This window comes from Ricinus communis, chromosome 1 (assembly GCF_019578655.1).
Source record: "Ricinus communis isolate WT05 ecotype wild-type chromosome 1, ASM1957865v1, whole genome shotgun sequence".
Taxonomy (NCBI): Eukaryota; Viridiplantae; Streptophyta; class Magnoliopsida; order Malpighiales; family Euphorbiaceae; genus Ricinus; species Ricinus communis.
Window position 1 is genome coordinate 10,331,589 of NC_063256.1, and position 23,016 is coordinate 10,354,604.

At 31.9% G+C, this 23,016-nt stretch overlaps 3 protein-coding genes and 1 long non-coding RNA gene across 11 annotated transcripts; 2 read left to right on the forward strand and 2 right to left on the reverse strand.

The window, feature by feature from the left end:
• Positions 1–5,200: 5,200 nt before the first annotated feature.
• LOC8263487 (WD repeat-containing protein 44-like) lies at positions 5,201–10,511 on the forward strand. Of its 4 annotated transcripts, none has more exons than XM_048371859.1 (9): positions 5,201–5,596; positions 6,114–7,344; positions 7,438–7,528; positions 7,650–7,807; positions 7,895–7,946; positions 8,410–8,489; positions 8,604–8,697; positions 8,860–9,006; positions 9,140–9,278. In XM_048371859.1, coding segments are annotated over exons 2-9 (1,809 nt in total). In that variant the 5' UTR covers positions 5,201–5,596; positions 6,114–6,159; the 3' UTR covers positions 9,142–9,278. The 4 variants fall into 4 exon arrangements, 3 of the variants coding, with proteins under 3 accessions (XP_048227816.1, XP_048227812.1, XP_002523311.3); XR_007215106.1 differs by adding an exon at positions 9,815–10,511 and having other exon boundaries at positions 5,202–5,596; positions 8,860–9,702; XM_048371855.1 differs by having other exon boundaries at positions 5,202–5,596; positions 8,860–10,511.
• A 408-nt stretch (positions 10,512–10,919) lies between these two features.
• On the forward strand, positions 10,920–15,104 carry LOC8263489 (pyridoxine/pyridoxamine 5'-phosphate oxidase 2). Of its 5 annotated transcripts, none has more exons than XM_048371871.1 (7): positions 10,920–11,607; positions 11,686–11,735; positions 11,800–11,857; positions 12,283–12,315; positions 12,459–12,554; positions 13,421–13,588; positions 14,921–15,104. In XM_048371871.1, exons 1-7 carry the CDS (start codon positions 11,458–11,460, stop codon positions 14,981–14,983), a joined length of 618 nt encoding a protein of 205 aa, XP_048227828.1. In that variant the 5' UTR covers positions 10,920–11,457; the 3' UTR covers positions 14,984–15,104. The 5 variants fall into 5 exon arrangements, with proteins under 5 accessions (XP_048227828.1, XP_048227835.1, XP_048227831.1 ...); XM_048371878.1 differs by lacking the exon at positions 14,921–15,104 and adding an exon at positions 14,368–14,889 and having other exon boundaries at positions 10,951–11,607; XM_048371868.1 differs by lacking the exon at positions 14,921–15,104 and adding an exon at positions 13,660–14,008 and having other exon boundaries at positions 11,001–11,607; positions 11,818–11,857.
• LOC125369449 lies at positions 13,000–13,375 on the reverse strand. The gene is made up of 2 exons (XR_007215110.1): positions 13,248–13,375; positions 13,000–13,143 (listed from the first exon to the last, which is right to left on the reverse strand). It is a non-coding gene; the product is annotated as an uncharacterized LOC125369449 (long non-coding RNA).
• Positions 15,105–16,837: 1,733 nt separating the features above from the next.
• Positions 16,838–19,672, reverse strand: LOC8263490 (laccase-6). The gene is made up of 6 exons (XM_002523268.4): positions 19,229–19,672; positions 18,971–19,122; positions 18,593–18,837; positions 18,331–18,459; positions 17,236–18,177; positions 16,838–17,129 (listed from the first exon to the last, which is right to left on the reverse strand). Exons 1-6 carry the CDS (start codon positions 19,346–19,348, stop codon positions 16,999–17,001), a joined length of 1,719 nt encoding a protein of 572 aa, XP_002523314.2. The 5' UTR covers positions 19,349–19,672; the 3' UTR covers positions 16,838–16,998.
• Between the last annotated feature and the right edge of the window lie 3,344 nt (positions 19,673–23,016).

Below are 23,016 nucleotides of genomic sequence, written 5' to 3' on the forward strand. Positions count from 1 at the left end.
ACAATCATCTATATAAAGGCTTGATTACGGTACTGGTGAAATGTTGCTTCAACAACAGACAGCAGACAGTCGGTAGTAATAAACATTTTAATGTGATTAAGGAGTTGAGGTTACACTTTTTGGTACTTCTGTAATTGGATGCTGTCATGCTTTTACAAGAGACCCTTCAAATTATTGCTCCAAATGGCCACATATTTGGAAAAAGTATAAAAAAGATTGTGTATTGTAGATTAGTTCTTTTTCACTCAGAAAACCGTGATTTCTACTTTATAAATATATATCTTATTGAATTCTTTTTCTATTTTAATCTCCTATCAATCAATACTGTAAGATATTTATAATTTAATATGTGATGTAAAATATTGATTTTTAATAATAAAATTATTTATTAGTAATTTATTATATAACTAATTATGTTAAATTCAGGATATTTTAATTTTATTAAAAATAATAAATAATTTATGAAGTAAATTCATCACATATTTTAAAATATTTTAATAGTTGGTTTGATGATTAATTTATCTATATTACATAAAAAGTATGAAATTGAGAATTTTTAAACTGACTAAAATAATTTTATAATTAATTAATAATTACTGAGCTTATTTTATCATAAGTTTATATGTAATTAATTTAATTCTATAATTAAAATAAAATTAATTAGTAATTAATTTTTTAATTCTAATATAATTAATTAGCCTTAACTTATTTCAGTCCTAATGCTATTATAATTTCACATATATCCCTATTCTAATCCTATAATTAATTTAATAAATTACTATATATTATACTATACTATTAAAATAAATAATTTTTGTTTGGATGTTGGATATTGTTCTCATACTATACTACTAAAATAAATTATTTATTTAAATGTTGGATATTGTTCAAAATAAAATATGAGGAGTTGGATTTGTAGATAGCTAGCCAAAAGACCGGGCACACATGGCATATTTACTGTAACTGCATATGATTCTTCTATCGTGTAAAGTTCTTTTTGATATATAAAATAAATGTATAAAGTTTAATATTAATGATGAATCATTAAATCAAAGCCAAGAAAAAATTTAAGTATTTTATAATTTTATATAGATTTATTTAGAGTTTAATTTGTATAGTACATAATAATACATGAATTCTTATTAAATAAAAAATAAAAAATTATGATATAATTAAATAATTAAATATGTTTAATAAATAGTACATTATTTATTATTTAATTAAATATTTTTATATTATAATTTTATAGTAATAATTTACACATGTAATATATAGTTAATATTTTATGATATCTGTATAAGATAATAATAAATAAAATGCAGAATATTTGTCATCTAGAAAAAGATTACGATCCTCTAACTACAAAATTAAATTTCCAACATTAGGCTTCGGATGGGCATGTCTTTACAAAATTTTAAATTCTTACTCTGGAAATGACGCTCATAAATTTAAAAATTAAACGTAAACAAACAAAAATTATATTAACTAGTTGTTTATTATGCACTGCATGACTGTTATTATTATTATTTTAATTATAAAATTAAATTGATATACATAATTTAATAAAAAACTTAATGTTTAGGGTTTAATTTTTTAAATATTTAAAATTAAAAATTTTATTAATTCAATAATATTAAGATATTTTTAAAATTATTTATTAATTAATTTTAATATTATATAAATTAATATATTAATATAATTGATACTACTATTTCTAAGATTAAGAATTTATATATAATTATAAATTAATTTGTTGTTGAATATAATATCTAAAATATTTTTTAAAATATTTTTTTCTAAAATTATAATTATCATCTAATTATAAAACTAATTTATTAGTTAATTAAATGAAAAACTGTCATCCCATTTATTTTGAGAGGCCTCAGATCTTATATGTCTCTTGAGAGGAGTAGTATGAAGCTCAAAATTACAAGTGTATACTCCCCAATAAAAGAGGAATTGGTCAGTGGTCAATGCAATAACGAAAAAATAGAAATTCATAGTTGTATCTCAAGAAAACCGATTTCTTTCCTTTTATTTGAAAATAATATAATTAATATAAAATTCTTTTTAAGATAAAATTAGTTGTATTTATGATTATGAAACTATCTATTAGTTAATATAATATTAAAATATAATTAATATACTATTTTTTAGAATTAGAGTCAATGTCTAATTAGATATGTAATTTATAAATCAATGAATTAATAGAAAAAACTATAAAATTACATATACATTTGAATTCTATATGTAAAAAATAAGCATACATATTAAAAAAATTATATGTCAAAAATGAAATATATATATATCAAAAGAATTTTAAGTCTCAAAAATTAATATATATATATATATATATATATAATATTAATATATTTTATCATATTTTGAATTCAATGGTTTCAATAAATCCGTCGAAGCCCACTATGCCAAAAGCTAGAGAAATTCTATCCCTCTCTTTTCTTTTCTCGTCTCCATATCGCCACGTGGAAAGAGGCATGAGGACGAAAAAAAGAAATCCTATCGACTTGTTCCGACCTAGGATAAGCTTATGAGCTTGGTCTTACTTCATCATCGAAAAAGAAGACTTTCATCGATAAGTTTAATTTATATATAGCTCCATCTTTTTGGGATGTGAAACAGTGTCAGGTTGGGGTTCAAGGAGGAAGGAAAGGCATTAGAAAGCTGCGGGATTTCCCTATTTCCAACAGCCTTAAACAAGGTATATTACGGTCTGCTTATGATTGGTGTATGAAAGTTCTCAAGCTCATTCCTATGGATGAAATTTTTGTTCAGCATAAAGTCTCTGGAGCGATTACGTCATATTCATAAATATTTTAATTATAATTTTTTTTGACATATATATATATATATATGGATTTTATAAAGCCAGAATGCTATTTTGATAGACGGAGGCGGTCATCAATTTCATGCCACGTATGTTTGCTTTTTTTCTCCTTTTATGTAAACTAACATATATAATAAATTTAAAATAACATAAAATTTCTTATATATGCTTAAATCTTAGCCAAACAATATAGAGTAGTATATATATAATTAAGATGCTTAGGACAAAATAATCATGATATTTCAATACAATATTTACACCAAATGGAAATGACGGTGACAATATGAAATAAGAAAATAAATAAAAATAACATATCTATGGACATCATATATATTATGCAATTATAGAAAACCACCGAAAAGAAATTAGAGGAAAAAAAGTTATTAAAATCTAGAAGTCATAGTCAAATCTCGACTTATAAAAAGATTACAATTATGCATTTTACACAATAACATTTTAACTACTTACATTCTTTTTTTATATATTGCTGCTCGACACTAATAAAATAAGTTGAGAAAATATATAGTTCGATTTGAACATATTTAAATTTAATTTTTGATATTTATAGTAAGTTCAGGATTAATTTTGTGGACAATGAATATTAGTTTAATATTAATATTTTATTCATATCATCAAATTTTATTTGATTGATTTAAATTTGACAAATCTTATTAATTAATCAGTATTTTTATTTTATTATAAAACAATGTTTTATTAATTTAATTTTTATTCACATTATTAGTATGTATACATTAAATAAGTTTACTATCTATAAATGATTATATTTTAAGTTTGGATAGGAGTATTAAGCGGGTGGTCCGTGCGTTAAAGTTCTAGTTTGAATGCAGCAATTACAAATATTTGAGGGGGGTGCGGGTGAGGGACATGGGAGTGAAAAGAATGAGCGCGTGCGGGTGCCCATTTATCAGGCAAGCAGGGTACCTATATAACAGAATAGCCATCCCATCTAAATGATTGGACGCTTAGACAATACAGTCAGACGCAATACGCAGCCGCCTGTTTCAGGATGCCTTTTTCCTGGTCACGCCCCTCTATATTGATCATTTCAATCCTCCTGTTTTATTACCTTCCTGAAACCTTTGGAGTTTATGTTTATCAGCTCTGGTTCGAATAGTTTTCGTAAATATATCGTCACCGGAATAATTCTTCAGGGTTTGGTCTTTCCTGGTGCAGCAAAATAATTGGTTATAACAATAATAATAATAACTCTTAAACTGTTAAGCAACTATGCATTTGAATTAAAGTTTTGTTCTCAATCCCAAGATAATAATACTGACGGCTCAATGGTCAAAAATCTGTGGACATCATATTGACATAAAAAAAGTTTACAAATAATAAGCAAATGAATATGGTTATACATTCTTGGCAGGAGCTAAATATATGTTTTCTTGATGGGGAATTTTTTTTAATAGTAAAACCTTATCTTATCAAGAAAAAGTTCTATTTAAAAGCATTTCTAATAAGCTTTTAATTATTTTTTTATTATAAAAATATATGTAAAAATTAAAATCTTAAGAAAAATTCTAATTTATTCTCTTTTTCTAAATTAATTTTTTTCATTAAAATTAAAAATTTAAATAGAGAAAAATTGACTTTTAAATTTATTTTATTATTTTTTAAGAATCACATTCTCTTTTTTATATATATTTTTTATTTTGTTAATTAAAATTAAAAAAATATTATTGAAATACACACATTTTAAAATAAAATAATATAAAGAGTTAAAATTAATAATTTAATAAAAAAAATATATAAATATGAATCACAACAAGATGTATTGAGTGAGTTTGACATTTTCCATTGTCATCGTATCAAAAAATGAGACAGATACAGAATAAAATTTCTTTTTTAAAGTAAAACCAGATCGGATTTAAATAATGCTTACTATATTTATTTCATATATATTTATGCTAAAATATATTTTTATTAAATTTATAAATATATTTATTTAATATTTTAATTATTACTAAATATAATTGAATAAATATAGTTTAAATTTAAATAATATTTAATATATTTTTAAAAAATATATTAGTCATAGTTATATTTTATAAATAAAAAATATATAAATGTTTTAGAGTGGGTCATAGAATGGAAATGAAGCGGAGTTGCTTAAACCCATCTATGCCCCTTATTAACAAGGGAGGGATAATCCTGGTTTTATTTAAATTGGATTAAGAATTTATGTTCGAGATAAATTTTATCTCTACGCTTAAGGAGTATCATTGGGATGCAATATCAATAACTGGGATCTTTATGTTTCTTTAATTATTTAAACAAAATAAAATAATAAAATAATAATTGGACACGGGTAGTTAACATTGTACATTGGTAATGACACTTGCAAGAAAGAGAATCGGGCTAAATAGCAAAAGACTTATTAAGCCGCGAAAGAACGCACAGTATATCGATATCGGGTACCACACACAGAGAGAGAGAGGCAGGCACAGAAATACAGTAAGCTACCGGATTCTCCTATATGGGCTCACCCATATTCAGTTTCACCCCTATCGAGATTTTCCCTTCCTCCCTATTCTTGTCACAATCCTCTTGTTCCTTTTTCATTTTTTCTTTGTTTTTTTCCCTAGTTCCAATTTCATTTTTTTTTTAAATTTTTTATTGAAGTCCCTTTAGCACTCTCTAGTAGATGCAAAGACATAGCTGGGAAAATGAAGAACCGATAGCTTGTTGATGGATTGGACGGAATTTTCATCCAGAATAAAACCTCAGGTGCCTTAAACTTAAAGCCCCACACCCACAAATCACTTTTTTTGTCTGTTTCCGTCTTTACCTTCTATGTATTTGTTTATTTATATTTTATGCATTATATAGTTGGTGTTTTTTCCCTATCTCTTCATCATTTGCTGCTTATTACTTATTTTTCTTTACTTCTTTCTTTCCTTGTAGTGTCGTTATTGCTTGCTCATGTTAATGTACTATGTGGTTAATTGCTTTTATTTATGTGCGCTGATCTGTCTGTGTACTGGTGTGCGGTGTTGTTTTTTAGATTTAAGAGTTTTCTTGAGAATCTATTTCTTCTATATATTGTCTCATTCTTCAGTTTTCTTTTTAAGGTTTAAGAGTTTTCTTGAGAATCCATTTCTTCTATCTATGTTGTCTCATTTCTAGTTTTTTTTTTTTTAGTTGTTAGATTAGAATTGGGATTTGTGTCTTTCTTTTTCCCGTCTTAATTAATTTTTAATTTTATGATCATGGATTGAGTTATTTTTAATTATGGGTTATTTAGGTCACTACCTAGGGCTTTGGGGAGATGATTGGCTGCATATGATTTAATGCCAACAACCATGGGGAGTTCCAGTGCAGAAGAAGATCAATTCTTTGAAGCACGTGAGGACATTACCTCTCTGTCTGATTCAAGCTCTGACGGCGCAGAAAAATTGGATTCTGATGACCGTGGTGCTGTTGGTTTCTTCCCTGGTAGTTTTAGTTATGAGGTTTGGACTAAGAACTTGGAAAGCCCTCGTGAACGGCGGAATAAATTTCTCAAATGGATGGGTTTAAATGTGGATTCAATTACGAGTAATGGTTTTGGTAATACTACTTCATCAGAGGATAGGAAAATTGAGACTGATAGAGTGACTGAACATAGTAATGCGGTTCTGAGATCATCCACATTTGATGATAGATTTTCATCAAGTCATTCTTCCATGTCATGTTGGTCTAGTGATACTTTAGAGTTGTTAGATAGGGCGATGGAGGAAAATGTTGAATGTAGAATTAGGAATTTGGATGATGGGATAGAGTATATTATTGATGAACTTGGACAGGATGGCGTTTTGGGAAGAATTCGTGAAGTGGGCTCGAATCGGTTACTTACTGTTGCGGAGTTTGAGAGGAGTCTTCGGTTATCCCCTTTGGTTCAGAAAGTGATGCGGAGAGATGTGTCCAATTTGAGGGCAGCAAGAAAGCGGGAAAAGATTGGATGGTTAAGGAGATTAGGTACTGTTGCTTGCATAATTGATCGGCAGGTGGAAGCTGGGGGTACCAAATACAATGGTCACTGTCCAGTTGCAAAGGATTGGGCTAAAATGGTTAGAGCTCGGTCATATAAGAAGCGGTTCAAGGAATTTTCAGCTCTTTATATGGGACAAGATATTGCGGCCCATGAAGGTTCAATTTTGGCAATGAAGTTCAGTCCTGATGGTCAGTACCTTGCAAGTGCTGGTGAAGATGGAATTGTGCGTATTTGGCATGTTTTGGATTTAGAGAGATCAAATGAGTTTAGTGAGATTGAGGGTGATCCATCATTTGTATATTTGGCTGCTAATAATGTTTCTGAGTTAGTTCCTCTTCATGCTGATAAAGTGAAAAAGGGTAAACTCAAGAATCTGAGAACAAGATCAGACTCAGCTTGTGTTGTAATCCCTCCGAAAGTATTTGGAATATCAGAGAAGCCCGTACATGAATTTTATGGGCACCATGGGGAGGTATTAGATCTCTCATGGTCAAAGAAAAATGTGAGTAATTGCTCAGGAGCAGTTTAGTTGTTCTGAGGTCTTGATATTGGAGTCATTGGACTCCATGTCTGATTGCCATTTTACTCTGTGCAGTGTCTACTGTCGTCTTCTACTGATAAGACTGTTCGCTTGTGGCAAGTGGGATGTAACCAATGCCTTCACATCTTCTCCCACAATAACTATGGTGCGTCCTTTAGTTCTGATTGGTCTTCTACTTGTTTTTGATTATGATAGTACTGACTGATGTATTTGGACATTTTAATTGTATCCTTTCTGATGGATGTCTTTGCATTACTCTGATACAGTTACATGTGTTCAATTTAATCCCATGGATGATGATTCCTTCATCAGTGGTTCGATCGATGGGAAAGTACGCATCTGGGAAATTCCTGGCTGTCAAGTTATTGACTGGATTGATATAACTGAAATTGTTACAGCTGTTTGTTATCGCCCTGATGGAAAGGTTTGGCTTGATTTTTCTGCTAGTTTCTCAATAGAATCAGGTGCCAGAAAGTATAAGAAATTCTAACTGAACCTCTTTCTCATGCAGGGTCTAGTTCTTGGCTCCATGACCGGCAATTGTCGTTTTTATGATGCCTCAGGTATAATTTCATTTCTTAATTAATTTGCACCAACACATATAATATGTAGGAGATCTAAGCATAATCCAGGCATTCTATGTTTTTACAGTTATTGCAGTATTGTGGTCGCTTGGTGATGTATGCTTTCATAACTTTTGCTGCATATTTTGAAAACTTAGTCTGTGTGCAAGGCTGTAAGCCAACCACCTGTGCTTGGCGTTTGCTAGTTTTTGCAAGCTTAGATATGAGATTCCTCTGCTTTTGTGCGGCTAATCCAAGCTTTGTAGCCCCTTTTTCTTGAAAAAATGCCACCACACTGCAATACCTATATCAGCCTCCTGTTAGTCTGTTATACTTGTACCATTGTATTGTCTGTTGTCGATGCAAGATATAGATGCGCACTTCAAAGTTGATTTGAATGTTATACAATGATGCAGGAGGATTGCTTTGGTGAGCACTAACTGGTCTATTTTGCATGGATCAGATAATCATCTACAGCTATATGCACAAATATGCTTACAGGGTAAGAAGAAGTCACCATTCAAGAGGATAACTGGCTTTCAGGTGATCTTTTTCATCTGTTTCATTTATTCTTGTCCTATTTATTTGCGTTGTCCAAGTTCTTGGGCTCCTTTTTCTCCTATGTGTGCGTAACGTTCTCATTTTGCCATTGTGCAGTTTTCCCCAAGTGATCCAACCAAACTAATGGTTACTTCTGCTGATTCACAAGTCCGTATCATTGATGGGGTAGATGTGATATGCAAATATCGAGGTGCACATTTTTTTTTCCTTACCTTTTGGATCTTAGTATTCCCTCTTCTTATATAATCTTTTATTTAACTTCATTTTCTGCAATCCCAGTGCTTGTCTGCTATTGTTTCTTACTTTGCATTTTTTCTAATATATATTAAATACATTTAATTTTTGTGCACAGGCCTTCATAATGCAGGAAGCCAGATATCTGCATCCTTCACCTCAGATGGGACACATATAGTTTCAGCTAGTGAGGATTCCAATGTCTATATCTGGAACTATATTATGCAGGAAGGGCCTGTGCCCCGGGTAAAGAACATTTGGGCATGTGAGCATTTCTTCTCAAACAATGCATCTGTTGCTATTCCATGGCCTGGAACAATACATGGAAATTCTGTTGCTATAAATATATCTGGAACAATGTTGTCATCTATGAACTCAGAACTGTCTAATGATGACAGAATGTCAATACATTCAGAATCAGGCGAGAGTTCACGACGCAAACTACCATTTTCTTCACCTGATAATTTCCCAACTAGACATGGATTTTTCTCCGAGTCATTGCCTAAGGGTTCTGCAACTTGGCCAGAGGAAAATCTTCCTTCAAGCTCATCGGGCATATCAATGTCTAAATCCCAGTACAAGTTTTTGAAGGCTATCCAGAGCATGCATGGTTCTCCTCATGCATTAGGTTTGGTGATTGTAACGGCTGGCTGGGATGGACGGATCAGATGGTTTCAAAACTATGGATTACCACTTTGCACTTAGATATATTGAGAATCAGCAGATCTTGCAGGAATTCTTTGAAATTTCCCAGCATTTTTGGCAAGATTTATGATTTAATCATCTTGTCTGCAACCTTGTCAATTGAGGATGCAACCAACATGGGTAATTTGAATGATTTTGCAAAATGCATCAACTTTGGGTACGATGGCCACGACAGGTCTTGCGCCATATGGTGTGCTTGCATAATCAATGGCAAAGATGCTAAATTAACGATGGTGCTATTTTGGCAAGATTCTAGGTGCGCAAAGTTTGATTTGTATTTTGGCTCAGCATCAATTGCTTTCAGATTTTGCTGGATTCAGTATTTTGTGTAGATACCATTCTTTAATTTATTTACTTAGCAATGGCAGTTTCTACACCCGCGCCTACCGAGAAGGGGGAACCACTGTTTGCCGCCGGATATTGACTTGAGGAGCGTAGTCTTGTTTCATATGATCACTGTATGTATTTGAGCATCATTAATCCAAGTTGCATATGCCTCTCTAAGGGTTACTTTGTTGGAAGTTGCTTGAATTTGGCTTATCTCAAGCCCCTCAGGCCTTGCCAAGAAAGCAGGGAATTGGTTATAAGCTTGTATTTATCGTGAAGCAAATGGAGCAGCATTGTGGCTGGTCTTGCTTATGCAAGAGGCGTCCATGAGCTGTCTAGACCAACAGACGGTCTTATCAAGTATCTTAGGAATGACATGGTTGGAGTATCCTGGCCTAGGATATGATGATAACTGTGTAACTTGTTCTTCCTTCCGGCTTGTGTTTTCTGGGTTTAAAACAAATCCTCCTTAGTTTCAACAGGAACAAAAGTCTTTTTTCTCCTTTGGCTTTTGGGTGCGCTGGTACACAATTGCTCATTCCAAAACGAACCTTTGCATCCACAAGCTTGGCAGGATGGGTGATGCATCTTAAAAAGTTGGTCTACCTCTCCTATGTAAACGGAAAGGAAAAGAAAAAAAAAGGAAACTAGAATACACATGTATTAGATTTTATACATCATTGTAAGTGTAATATACTTTATAAACGAAATTTCTCAGATGTTATACTTGTGGATTTACTTACTGTTTTATTCTCTTAATGCAAGGGGAAGATTGACGATATTGCTTACTCCAGTTACTCGACAGAAATTGCTACGTTATACTAGTATGATTCCAGGTCCAAAACAAAGGTCCTGAGATATTTCTGTCATCTCATAACTGGAGCCAAATTAAGCTATTGCCATTGTCTTAGAACACGTCATGTAGAATCCAATCCTGTTTAATTTTGTTTTATTATTATTATTATTATTATTATTATCAATCCTTATTAGTTATTCTGTAAGATTTGTGCACAACCAATCATTACATTTTCTTAGCTTGCCTTTTCTTTTGCAGGTAAAATTCTAGTATTTGAAACTTCAGTTATTCTGAAGAACTGAGGGACTAAAATAATAGGTTTCGTTAGTTCTTAAAAATTGCACAACTGAGTGTTCCTCAAACAAAAATAAACATATAAAATAAAAAATCACAAGGCTATAAGAAACATTACAAAAGCAAAATCTAAGTAGAGCAAGAAAAGGCAATAAAGATCCATCTCTCAGAACCTGTTAGTTTTAGTTCTTTTTCTTGACCAAGAAATGATATCCTTTTGGATGGATATCGAAGAAATTTTAGCTGGTCTCTTCTTCTTCCTTTTTCCCTGTTACTTTTAATTTCATGACCTAGAGTATTTAAAAGTTCATTTACTAATTCCATTGTAGAATTTTAATGTTATTTACCAGAAACTGTCACAGGAAGGGATTTTGAGCTTGGAGATTATTGAAGAATTGAACCTCCTTGGAGAAAAGTGGTATCATAGTCCCTCTATGCTTTGCTAGCGAAAAGAATGTCACTAGCCCACTACAAATTCAGCAGCCATTCGGCTAAAATTATTTTCAAAACAGAGCCTTTTGGGACCAAAGTGACGCCCAGCTAGTACCTTCTGAAAATTCAGGTCTGGCCCAAACGGCCCAGAAATGATTTAAAATGGCAGCACAGCAAGATCAACCAGCAATGCAGAACAGGAACGAAAGTGAAAAAACTATGGCAGTAACCGCAACGGCTCCATGGAAGCAGCTTCTGTTAAGCGCGTTAGAGTCGAATTCACACCTGAGGCACTCTTCCTTCTTTCAATTGGTGCGTCTCTTTATCATTTCCGCGAGCATGTTTTTCATTGGTCAATTATTGTCCTTGAGGTTGTCGTTACGGTTCCAGGCAACAATTGGATCTGATGGAAGACCTTCAAACCGCACCGTTGTTTTCAGGTACCCTCTCTATTTGGCGTTTGTTTGATAATGGTTATAAGGATGAGAAGTTTGAAAATTGCAGGGGTTTTGTAGAGCGTAGCGATAAGATCCAAATCAACACTGATTCCAGAACTCGCAAGGTTACATTGTTTCATTTTCAATTAGACTGTTCACATTTTGTTAAAAATTTCTATGAATTATTTTTTAAGCTTAATCTAATAAAAGCTGAAGCGAAAGTCTAAAGGCAAAACAGAAATGAAAATAAAGACTTAAAAGAGCTTTGCAAAACAGTATCAAAAAGAGCAGGACTTGCTAGTATTATTGGATAATTCGTGAATTTAGAGTATTGAAAGATAAATGTACTTGCAAGGAAAGAGGAAACATGATATCAACAAAATTAGAGGATTTAGATTTGAATTAATCCTGTTTATTATGCGCGTCAGATTGATACCTAGTGTGTCTAGGACTTATGACTTGTAGCAAGAAATCATCTGATAGAATTCAAGTTGTAGTTAGATAGTGATTTATAACAATTTTTATTTTTTCTTTTGGCTTCACTATGCAGACTGAAGAACTTAAGCAATGTTCATTTGCTGAGGTATTAGACCTACTTTTTAATATTATTATTATTATTAATGGTTGCTCTAGAATTGCACCAACTTTTTAACTCAAAGGTTGTTGTGGAATGGTTTTTGACTTGTAATAGGCTTTAATGGGTATTTTAAACTTAACTGTTCCTAGATATGTTGGTATTTTACGGACTCTTGGGAGCAATTTCGTATCAATGGAAGGGTTGATGTTATTGATGGTTCAGATCCTGATCCAGTGAAGCTTGAGGTACCTATAACTGCATTTAGCTCAGTATTCAGTGTCATGTTTTATCTGATTTCATCACAGTTTCCACAGATGTCTTGGGGCCTTAAACATTCTATTGCCTAAATGTGGTTGACAATATGATTAAGCTTTGTCAAATGCTTAGGCTACTGATACGGTAAAGGTCATGATTAAAATTGCATTTTAACCCTCATCTTTCTTCACTACAGCTAATCACCATATCTGTTTAAGAATGAGGAGTGTCGAAATGAGTTTGCGAAAAGATGACATTATATTTGTCAAATGCTTAGGCTACTGATACGGTAAAGGTCATGATTAAAATTGCATTTTAACCCTCATCTTTCTTCACTACAGCTAATCACCATATCTGTTTAAGAATGAGGAGTGTCGAAATGAGTTTGCGAAAAGATGACATTATTGAGATGATAGCTTTATCAAATGCTTAGGCTAATGAGAAGGATGACTTTGGTTTGGATTTTGACTTTTGAAACCTAGCATGAGAAAGGGATAAACATATAAAGATTTTTATCTCCTTGCCTCCTTTTCTTATCAGTTGCTTTGCGGATGGCTGCAGATATATAGTGAAAAGAGCCTGCAGATAGAACAAAGCCATCTTTTAGTTTCAAATTCATCCTTCAGGATTAAGATCAATCTTCAATAGATCCTAAATTTTATTTTCACTGCATTGGCACAAACCTCAATTTTATTTTCTCTGCATTGGTACCATGTGTCTGTTCATCGCACTAACTTGTCATGGAGTTGTTGAAATCTGCAGTAACATATGGAAATTAATTTTAGTTAGAAGTTTTAATATGCATTTTGGTAATATGACATTGCATGTAATCTAGAAATGTGTCTTTTCAATGCAGCTAAGAGAGAAATCTTGGTTTGCTAGTTCTATAAAATCAAGACTTCAGTACCTCGGTCCTAATCCTGGTCTTCCTTGTCTAACCGAGCAACATCCCAGTGAACTCTTTCTGGATCCTTCTTCAGGCCCAGTCGCCGCCTTTTGCCTGCTAGTCCTAGATCCAGAGCAGGTCTGATGGCTTCTTCGATCTATAAATTGTTGCATTATTCCTGCTTACCATAATAACTTTCGAATTTGCAGGTTGATTACTTGAACTTGAAGAGTAGCCAGAGAACAATATTTACCATTGGCCAAAGGGTCAATGGAGAAAATAGTTGGAATTCAGAGAGTATCAATCCATGACCTCTGTACAGAAATAAGTTGTTATTCTCAAAATCCTTTATTGATAACTATAACTGATAATAAATGAATTACCAATTAATGTTCCCTCTAAATATGTAGTAGAAGTTCAGTGCTTTTAACATTCTAGAATAGGACGGCAGAGATGTATTAACCGTTAACGTTAGTGAGAAATTTAAGTTCAACATTGTCACTGAAAACAAGTATATTTATATCTATGTAATATTTATACTTACCGCTTTGATGTGAAGTCTGCGACTGCCAATGCAATGCTGGATGTTTGCTATCCTCCCATGCAAAGCATCTTGCCCAAATGAGTTTCCATTTCAACAGTCAAAAGAGTACTGGGAAAACGACAGTAAACTATTGTAACAATCTTAAAAGAGGAAACTTAGTTTCCTTTTGAGATTGTGGAATACTCATTTGAGCAAGAGGCCTTCCTATGGGAGGCATATGCCAATCTTCCCCTGCTATTCTGGGATGAAAGGCATTGGTCTTATATATTATTTTGCACCTTATCTACCAGAACTTTGATGAGTATGAGAGGTTGTTGTACCAGCCTTACAAAGGATTACTAAATTTCACATACGTCTCCTCTTTGTGATATAGGGGCTGGTAGCTGAACATTTATGCTGACTAGGCAGCCACCACCTGGTTCAGACCGATATCAGCAGGACTGGATCGGCCAAAAACTGGAACCCAAATTTCAACTCTAGTCCCATTGCCCGGGTCATTGTTTCCCTTTTCTTTTAAATCCTGAGCTGAAATCTCCCATCGGTTCGCGTTCAATATAAAAGATGAATGTTGCTGCAACCTGAGAGAAAAAAAAAAGGGCTAAAAGCAGCCTTATGCAGGCAGCCTAAGAGGGCTGCATGGCGGCTATAAAAGAAAATTTAATTTTCAACAGTCCAGTTTCACGACTGAAATTGTCTGGTCTTGTTTAGGACTGAACTGTCTGCCTATCATTTGGTTCCGGTTCCAGTTCTGAGCCAATTCCGAACAGTAACCATATGTCAATTGCTGACAATGAGAGGATATTTCAAGTTTTTGTTTAATTGCACATTTCCTTCAATACAAGTTTTTTAGTTGATGCTCAGAATTGAATCGTTGTAGATATGGTAAAATTTTGTTTACTGGTCTACACTGCTGTTTCATTCTACAGCGAATATTGCAGTTTATGAAGTTTATGGACTACCAGTGGAGTACGAATTTCTATGAGCACTAAAGTTTCCCACTTCATGTAATTCTATTGAGACTGATTGTGCTAACTACTAAATCCATTGTGTGAGATTTATCCTCATGTGACAGTATAATTGTATTAAGGCTATCATTCTTATTTGAGTATTTCAACAGCGATACATTCAGCAGTATTGCTTAAAACTCTACGAAGGATTTCTCTATGATTTGTTTCCAGAAACGTCAAAATAGCAGTGCTTTTCCCAGATTATGTATGAAAGTGGGATCCCAATGCAAATGGATGCATTTAGAGAAAGAAATTTTAGTTGAGGCACTTCTCAATCTCTGCGACATCCATTTCTGCTCTCAGTTAGTGTTCCATAATATCCCTGCAATATGATACTCATACGTACCATTGACCCCAAGTGACATGCTTTTATCCACCTTTCAAAGGATCGTAGTTGCTTGCTTAGTTTAGGGCCATCTAAGTTTTTGACTTTCTGATTTCGTGATGATCGGTGGTTGCATTGTTCTATGAGTATCTACTGTGTAGCTTGTTTTCACAGTGATCACGGGCCATGCACAGAATCATAATCATTATTACTGTTACCATCATTCCTCAATTCATGGAGTGGAATAGTTAGGAAATAAAATAGTAATTTCTAAAAGAATAAAATAAATAGAAGTAGAATAGTTATTTTAGCTCATCAATTTGGATTAGCTAATTTTAAATAAAATTATAATTATATATTTTATATATTAATATGAGCCGGTGGAAAATAATGATAGCCATAATGATAATAAAATATAATATATTGAATTTAAGATAAGATAAATAACAATAAAAATATGTTATATCTTAAAATTGGAAATAGTTATTTTCTAATATATACATATATATATTATATATATATTAAAAAAATAAAATAATTATTTTCTTTCAGATTTAAATTAAAGTGAAATAATTATTTGATTTATTCCTTGACTATTCCATAAATCCAACACAACAATAATGTTTACTGCTCCATCTAATGTTCCTCTTCTCTCACTTATCTTCCAAGAGTTTGAATGAGCAAAAATAAAAAAAGGGAATTTTGTATTGGGTGTCAGAATTTTCATTCGTTAAAATTGCTTCAACTAAACGAAGTCTCTTATTTCAGAACAAAATATGGTTGCCTATTCTTTTTCACAATTTATTGATTTCATCTTTTGTTTTTGGACATGTTCAATTATTGTTATTGTTAACCCCACAAAAGGTTATATCTATATATTAGGTAGTTTAAGGAGAAGCTATGCCGTGGTTTATGGTTTAGGTACAGCCATAATGGATTCTTTTTTGGCTATTTGTCAAGATAAGATTCTGCTACATAATTAATAATAATAAAAATTAATCAAGAACTATTTATTTGATAGTAGATTGATAAAAGTATTATTGTGGAAGGAATTTGAATTACTGTTTTAAATATGTCTTAAAGAGCAACGATCACTGGCCATATTCCAAGGGGTGTGAGAATCTGCTTCCCCTCAAGTCGCGTCACGTTTCAAGGAGAAGTGGTGGAGCCAAAGCCTAACAACACGTTCTTGAAGTTTTTTACAGTAACATCCATAAACAAAATCTTCTCTGAAAGCTACCTATGATTTTGTGTCTTTTGATGGCTTCTTGGGTTTTCATAATTTACTGTTTCTACAAGCTTGTTGATGGTATTATCATTATTATTGTTGTTATGATTGCTATTTACTATTGTAATAGCATACATTTTATAGTTTGTAGACCCCTAACTTAACATCAAAAGTTTACGTCTCAAGGGTGGGAGGTCCATCAGCTCTTCTTAGGCAGATTAAAAGAAAAGGAGGTTGATTACTACTTGTGCACTTGACTAATGAAAATTGCAAATCAAAGAAATGAAGGGACATTTGCAGTTTTATTAACCCAATCTTTACTTCTTTACACCCATAAATTTTCTGAGCTGAAAGAAATTGACCACAATACACACTTGCGCCAAAAGAATTCTTGACCCAAAAGTTCACAACCATTTTTATTGAAAAATGAAGATCCAAGAGTCCCTAGCACCTTGGCAGATCCGAGGGAGGATGGGGCAAGGTATCCAAGTGTCTTTTACCATTCTTCACTATAAGCACTGTTCCTAACCCCCACGACTGGTGTACATCGAAGTGACAATGCATAAACCAAACCCCTATAACCAAATGTATGTCATCAGCTATACATTATTATAATGTTAAAAAGTTTAATCATCCAATTTAAGCTTAACTTAGAAATTAAGATTTTAGGACGTTAATTACCTGGATTGTCGGCTACGAAGCGAATTGCTGCCCATCCCCCAACTGGAACTCCAATTGTGTTCATATATGGTGGATCAACCAGATTGAAATTTGCTGTTTGCGGGTTATAGTTACCGGTGCCATAACCCACAACATAGAAGCTATAGCCATGGAGGTGAATTGGGTGATTCTCAGTTGTGACCGTTCCAGTGTCTTGCAAGATGATCTGAACCCTGGTTCCAAACTCAAGAACCTTAGTCCTAGTCCCAGTCATTGAGTTTGTGTCATTTGGGGCATTGTTAGGTGCCCCATTGACAAAGTCATAGAATCTAAGAGGTGCTCCAGGAAAGTCGTCAGTGAAATGACCCTTAATTCCCTTATAATAAGCTTCCAAAACTGAAACTGTTGGCTTAATAAAACTTATATTGTTCATTGAAGCTGCCATGATACCATTATTACGACCCTGGCAGTTTCGTTGTGGTTTCTTGGACCTGCACTTATTAACATTTAATCCAATGGTGACAAACAGGTTCCTGTCAACCTCCTTTGGAACATTCGAAGTATTTAAGCCTTTCAGTCCATCCATGATTGTCTTAACAGCTAAATTATCATTAAAAATGGGTAATCTGGCTGGAAACGATATGCTATTAGGGGTAGCACCCACATATTGGAAGTAGGCAATCGATGATATGTTTTGGAACGAAACACCCTGAGCTGACATATAAGGTCCCATGGCCATGGAGTATTTTCCTATTGGCTGATCGGCAGTGACGAGGACGTTCATCGTCTGTCCCGGTCCAAGCATAACACGGCTGGTGGTAAATGGTTTTGTGTACTCAGCATCGGCTTCTACTACTGTTAATCTGTGATTAGCAATTGCAAAGAAATTTTCCATGTTTAAGCCTGCGTTTATCAACCTTAACATATAGGTCTTTCCAGGGACCACGTCAATCTTATATACATCTGAAACAACAACAACGACAGTAATAAATTATAAGCTAATATAAAAATTTAGTTATTTAGTACCCTGTAGCTGTTGCTTTTTAAGAATGAAAAATACATTTTCTTTACCCTTATTAAGATAGAAAATCAAAACGAGAAGTTGCATTTCAGTACCGTTAGCAGAGCAATTGTAGTTAGGGCCAGGGCGACCATTGATGGTATAGGCATTTGAAGGAGGAGGAGCTCCCCCGCTTGCTAGCATTTGCCTCTCAAGTTGCATTACATCCTGGAGCCAATACTCCCCTAATCATATCAAAAACAAAAGAGTCAGTGCAAGTATTTAGGTAAAGCTATATTTTACTATCACACTAGTGAGCTTGTCTCGTAATAACTGAGTTCCTTTTCCTTTACAAAATTCCAGACTGTGATCACTTACCAAGAAGAATTACATGCTCTTCGTAAGGGAAAGGAAATGGGTATGGCACCCCAGTCTTTGGATGTACAACAATAGCACCATAGACAGTTCCTCTAAGCCAAGAAACATGAGCATGCCAAAAGAAAGTGCCCTTTTGCTTCACTAATGTAAACTCGTAAGTGAAACTTTGCCCAGGTTGAATTGGACATTGAGTTATATATGAAGGTCCGTCGAACCAACATGATAGTATCTGCCGTACACCATGCCTTGCAAAAAATAACACGAATTAATTACTACTATAAGGATATAAAAAAACTACAAAATATAATATGAAAAACCAATTTGGATATGACCATCATCTTAATTATTGAAGAAAATTAAGTAGGAACATTATTGTACCAGTGGATGGTAGCATTGTAAGGTGACTCGTTGGTAACTTTGACTATTATTCGGTCACCTTCTTGGGCATAAACAACTGGCCCTGGATATATATTATTGACAGCCACGATTTCTTTAGTGTTGCACAATTTTTTAACCGTCATGGTGTGTACCTGATTGTAATCAAAGCAAATATATATATATTAGCATAGGTATATCTATATATTGTGAGAAAAATAAAAGTATACAAGTATATAAAGATAAAAAGTCTTAAGAGACCTTGAAGTCGTAGAACCTGGTTGATCTCCCCCGAGGCCAAGGTGGTCTAGCATGAACAATGTAAGCATAGGACACTAGACTTAACCATATGATAAATGAAATGGCTACAGGGTTGGCCATGCTTTAAGAAAGAAACAGAGAAAGAGAGAGTTAGAGCTGAAGAGGAGGCACGCTATAGAGAGAGTGGATAAAATGGGGTGTCCTTCTAATAGCAAGACAGTGATCAAGTGAAGCATATATATGTATATGGAAGGGAAAAAGTAAAAAGGAAAAGAAAAGAAAGAAAGAAAGAAACAATCAAAAGAAGAAGAAGAAGGGAAAAGAATAGTATAGTAGATTTTATCGATTAGAAATGTTGTTATAAACATGTTTGTCAGCTTTCATGATTCCTCTAACATGGATTGATGATAATAAGGTGTTGGAGGCGTGATTATTCAATATGACCCATTATGTAGTTATTTCTTTCTTTCACTTTTTGCCCTTTGGGAAAAAAGAGAAATAAATAAAAGGAATAAAGATTTTATGTTGGTTTTTGATTGGTAACGTATATTTATAAATGATTTTTCAGTGAAATCATTCCATTTGACTGGAAAAATAAGGTATAGTAGCCCTGCTATTTCTGGATGCCATGTCTTTACCCCACACTGCAACGGCTACCCACACTTAATCTTATATGTGTTTTATATTCATTACATTTGCCAGTTGCCAGGTAAGCCTCTTTAGTTCACTGCAGCATACAGTATATTTCAATTGCAAAGCGAAAAGCACCAACCATGTACCTGTGAAGCCTCTGGTTCAGTCAGTTTCTGATTCTGAGTTTTGCTCTATTTTGCTTTTCTGATTGAAACTAGCTAGATAGCGGCTCTACTCCTGCTTGGTTGTTAATTTAAATAATTTTGCATAATACATCTTTGTTTATTTTTCAATTTTTATTCACTTCTTATGACATATATTAAACTGTTAAAATACTGGGTAATGGTCGAAATAAATAAAGATAAAATATTTAGTATTTTTTTATTTAATCTAATCTCTTCATATTATCAGTTACTAAACATGCGATGTATTATTCACTCGAAAGATATAAATATCTACAATTGTTTAGGCCAAATATACGATGTTTCAAAAATCAAATATCTGTTACATAGTCTAAGTGAGCAGAAGATATTGAATCGAGGATCTGTAGCATGATGCCTGCCAACGTGGTTTTATTGGTGGTCATCAGGGTACAAGGGTCCAACATTCTTTGTCCGCCAGAGGCAGTATCGAGCAGGTTGCCTCAGCATGCGTTCAGCTACACATGTAAGCAATATACCCACCGGGTAGTAGAGAAGCAAAAAAGAGAGAAGGGATTGGATAAAATTAAATGATTCTGTTAGCTTCTCGTGTGTCCGTATTTCATGAACATCTATCTAACCAATGTTTTTCTTTTTCCCTTTCTGTAGAGTCAAATAGATTACTGTTTCCAAGTTGATCAAGAATAGAGAGATGATGAAACGCCAAATAGAGGATTAAAAGGAGAAATAAAAGGGCCTCTCTTTTTCCCCTTTTATTAATCAAGACAATCCAAAAGAAATTACTCTCTTCACACTTGAAGCAGGACCCAAGAATAGCAGAAAATGAGTAAGCGTAGGGTTAGATGGTTGTGCTTTTTCAAGACATGTGTTTTTAGACAATCATAAACAGTGTTGGGTGCACTGCACGCCTTCCTAACCCCACATCTTGCTTTGGAATTGGAATTGAAAGCCCTAAAATCTCAACTTTCTAACCCAATAACTATGCTTCTCTGTTCTGCTGTTTGCTGCCCTTTTCTTCAACAATTTTATATGACCAATCTCTTCCACTGGACTAAAATGCTATTATATATATGACTGGATTAGTTTGTGATTAGTATCCACTAATCTGGTTCCGCTTGATTGACGAAAAGACACCAACATCTAAAATTATAAGCCAATCATGTGCACAAATTCTTAATTCTTTTTAATTGTACCTCATACATAATAGCGTGTTATCCAATTCTGAGAGCAAACACATGCCACCATTTTATGTATTGTGAGAATCATGAATGGTTTTTTTATTTGTATTTCTTTTTCCTTTCTTCTTTAATAATAGAGGAGAATTATTTGCTATTTACATAAATGTTATATATCTATTCATATATAAAAGCAATATTTTGAATATTTTACGTGGTTTTTTTCTCTATTTTTCAAGATATTTTTTTATTTATACGAATTATTCTTATAGATTATCTTTTTTTCTCTTAAGTTCTCTCTTTCTTCTCTTAAAATGAGGTATAATAATTTATTTCATCTAAATAAATTTTATTTTATTTTATGATATTTTTGTTTATATATATATATTAGTATTTTATAAAAATTATAATACATTATTATTAGATTTTTCTATTTGTATATGATAAGGTAAATAAACATGAGAAATATATATACTTATCAATTTTAACTCTTTATCTATTTTATTGCACTATATACTTATTAATTTCAACTCTTTATCTATTTTATTGTGCTAATAAATTCTAATATATTTATATAATACTTACTTTAATAAATAAGATTGTTAGAACTTTTGCTCTTTATTTTCTATTATTATTATTATTTTGATATCACATATATATAGATTAGTTTTTTTTTATTTGTTATATTGGATTATGTCACAAATTCCTTTTAGTTATTTTTATGATCCAAAATATAAATTTCTATTCTTTTACTATTTTATTAATTTTTGTATATATATATATATATATATATATATATATATAAACATATATTTTATTAGAAAGATAATAAAATTTATAATTAATATGAGATACCTTTACTAATTATTATATTTATTATAATCATTTTAAGATCACATAATTTTTTTTTAATATTTATAAGTTAATATTTTTATGAATATATGACATATATCATTTTTTCATTAGAAAATAATATAATATGGCTTCATAAAATTTTGCTACTTAGAAACTCATGGAAAAATTTAGCATTTTTTATATATTTTTTATCGATTTTATTCTTTTAACTCTTATTTTCCTATTTCTAAGGAAAAATAAAAACTTTTAATTCTCATATTTTACTGATTAATTTTTTATTTTATTTTATTTTATTCACAAGTTGCTGTCATATTCTTTAACTCAATTTTCTTCATTATTTTTATATTTATCATGAATTTTTTTCTATGAATAGATAAATTTATCTTTTATCTTTTTTTTTTTTTGCTTTTTCTATGCTACATTAGTTAAATTCAAATCAAGAATCTCTCTATATAAAAAGAGCATTTTAAGAGACGATTTCTCCTTTTTAAATATTTTTTTTTTATCTTTTAAAGTCATTTTTATACATTTGAATATATTTTTAAAAAGAAATTATCGCACATTTTAATATTTTTCTTTTCTCACATAGCACCTTTTCTATTATTTGAGGATATTTATGTGTTTTTAATATATTATTTTTATTTTTTTCTTAATGATTTAATTAAAACCTTTATCAGTTTATTCATATTATTATCTCATTCACTTTTAATAATGCAAGTTTAAGTTTTTAAATTTTTTTATTTTTTTGAATATTTTATTTAAATAAAAATATTACTCAAAGAGAAATTATCAAATACTGGAATTTCCAATAATCCATAAAACACTAGTTATAATAAAACTTAATAATTGATAATTTATGACATATAGTTATTAATATTTTATTAATATCTATATAAATAAAATATTAAAATTATTTTAATAATATTTAATCCGCTTCAAAGGTGGTCCCTCATCTAGTTTTACA

What these genes read in the sequence shown, in the direction of transcription:
- LOC8263487 (XM_048371855.1), top strand. Translation starts at nt 6,160, where the DNA reads ATGCCAACAACCATGGGGAGTTCCAGTGCAGAAGAAGATCAATTCTTT. An exon ending in CTTCTCCCACAATAACTATG is followed by an intron (nt 7,529 to 7,649) that starts GTGCGTCCTTTA and finishes ACTCTGATACAG; the next exon opens with TTACATGTGTTCAATTTAAT. An exon ending in TGTGATATGCAAATATCGAG is followed by an intron (nt 8,698 to 8,859) that starts GTGCACATTTTT and finishes TTTTGTGCACAG; the next exon opens with GCCTTCATAATGCAGGAAGC.
- LOC8263489 (XM_048371865.1), top strand. Translation starts at nt 11,458, where the DNA reads ATGGCAGCACAGCAAGATCAACCAGCAATGCAGAACAGGAACGAAAGT. An exon ending in AACCGCACCGTTGTTTTCAG is followed by an intron (nt 11,736 to 11,799) that starts GTACCCTCTCTA and finishes TGAAAATTGCAG; the next exon opens with GGGTTTTGTAGAGCGTAGCG. An exon ending in CTGATTCCAGAACTCGCAAG is followed by an intron (nt 11,858 to 12,282) that starts GTTACATTGTTT and finishes TTCACTATGCAG; the next exon opens with ACTGAAGAACTTAAGCAATG.
- LOC8263490 (XM_002523268.4), bottom strand. Translation starts at nt 19,348, where the DNA reads ATGGCCAACCCTGTAGCCATTTCATTTATCATATGGTTAAGTCTAGTG. An exon ending in TACAATGCTACCATCCACTG is followed by an intron (nt 18,838 to 18,970) that starts GTACAATAATGT and finishes ATTTTTTGCAAG; the next exon opens with GCATGGTGTACGGCAGATAC. An exon ending in AGAGCATGTAATTCTTCTTG is followed by an intron (nt 18,460 to 18,592) that starts GTAAGTGATCAC and finishes TGATATGATTAG; the next exon opens with GGGAGTATTGGCTCCAGGAT.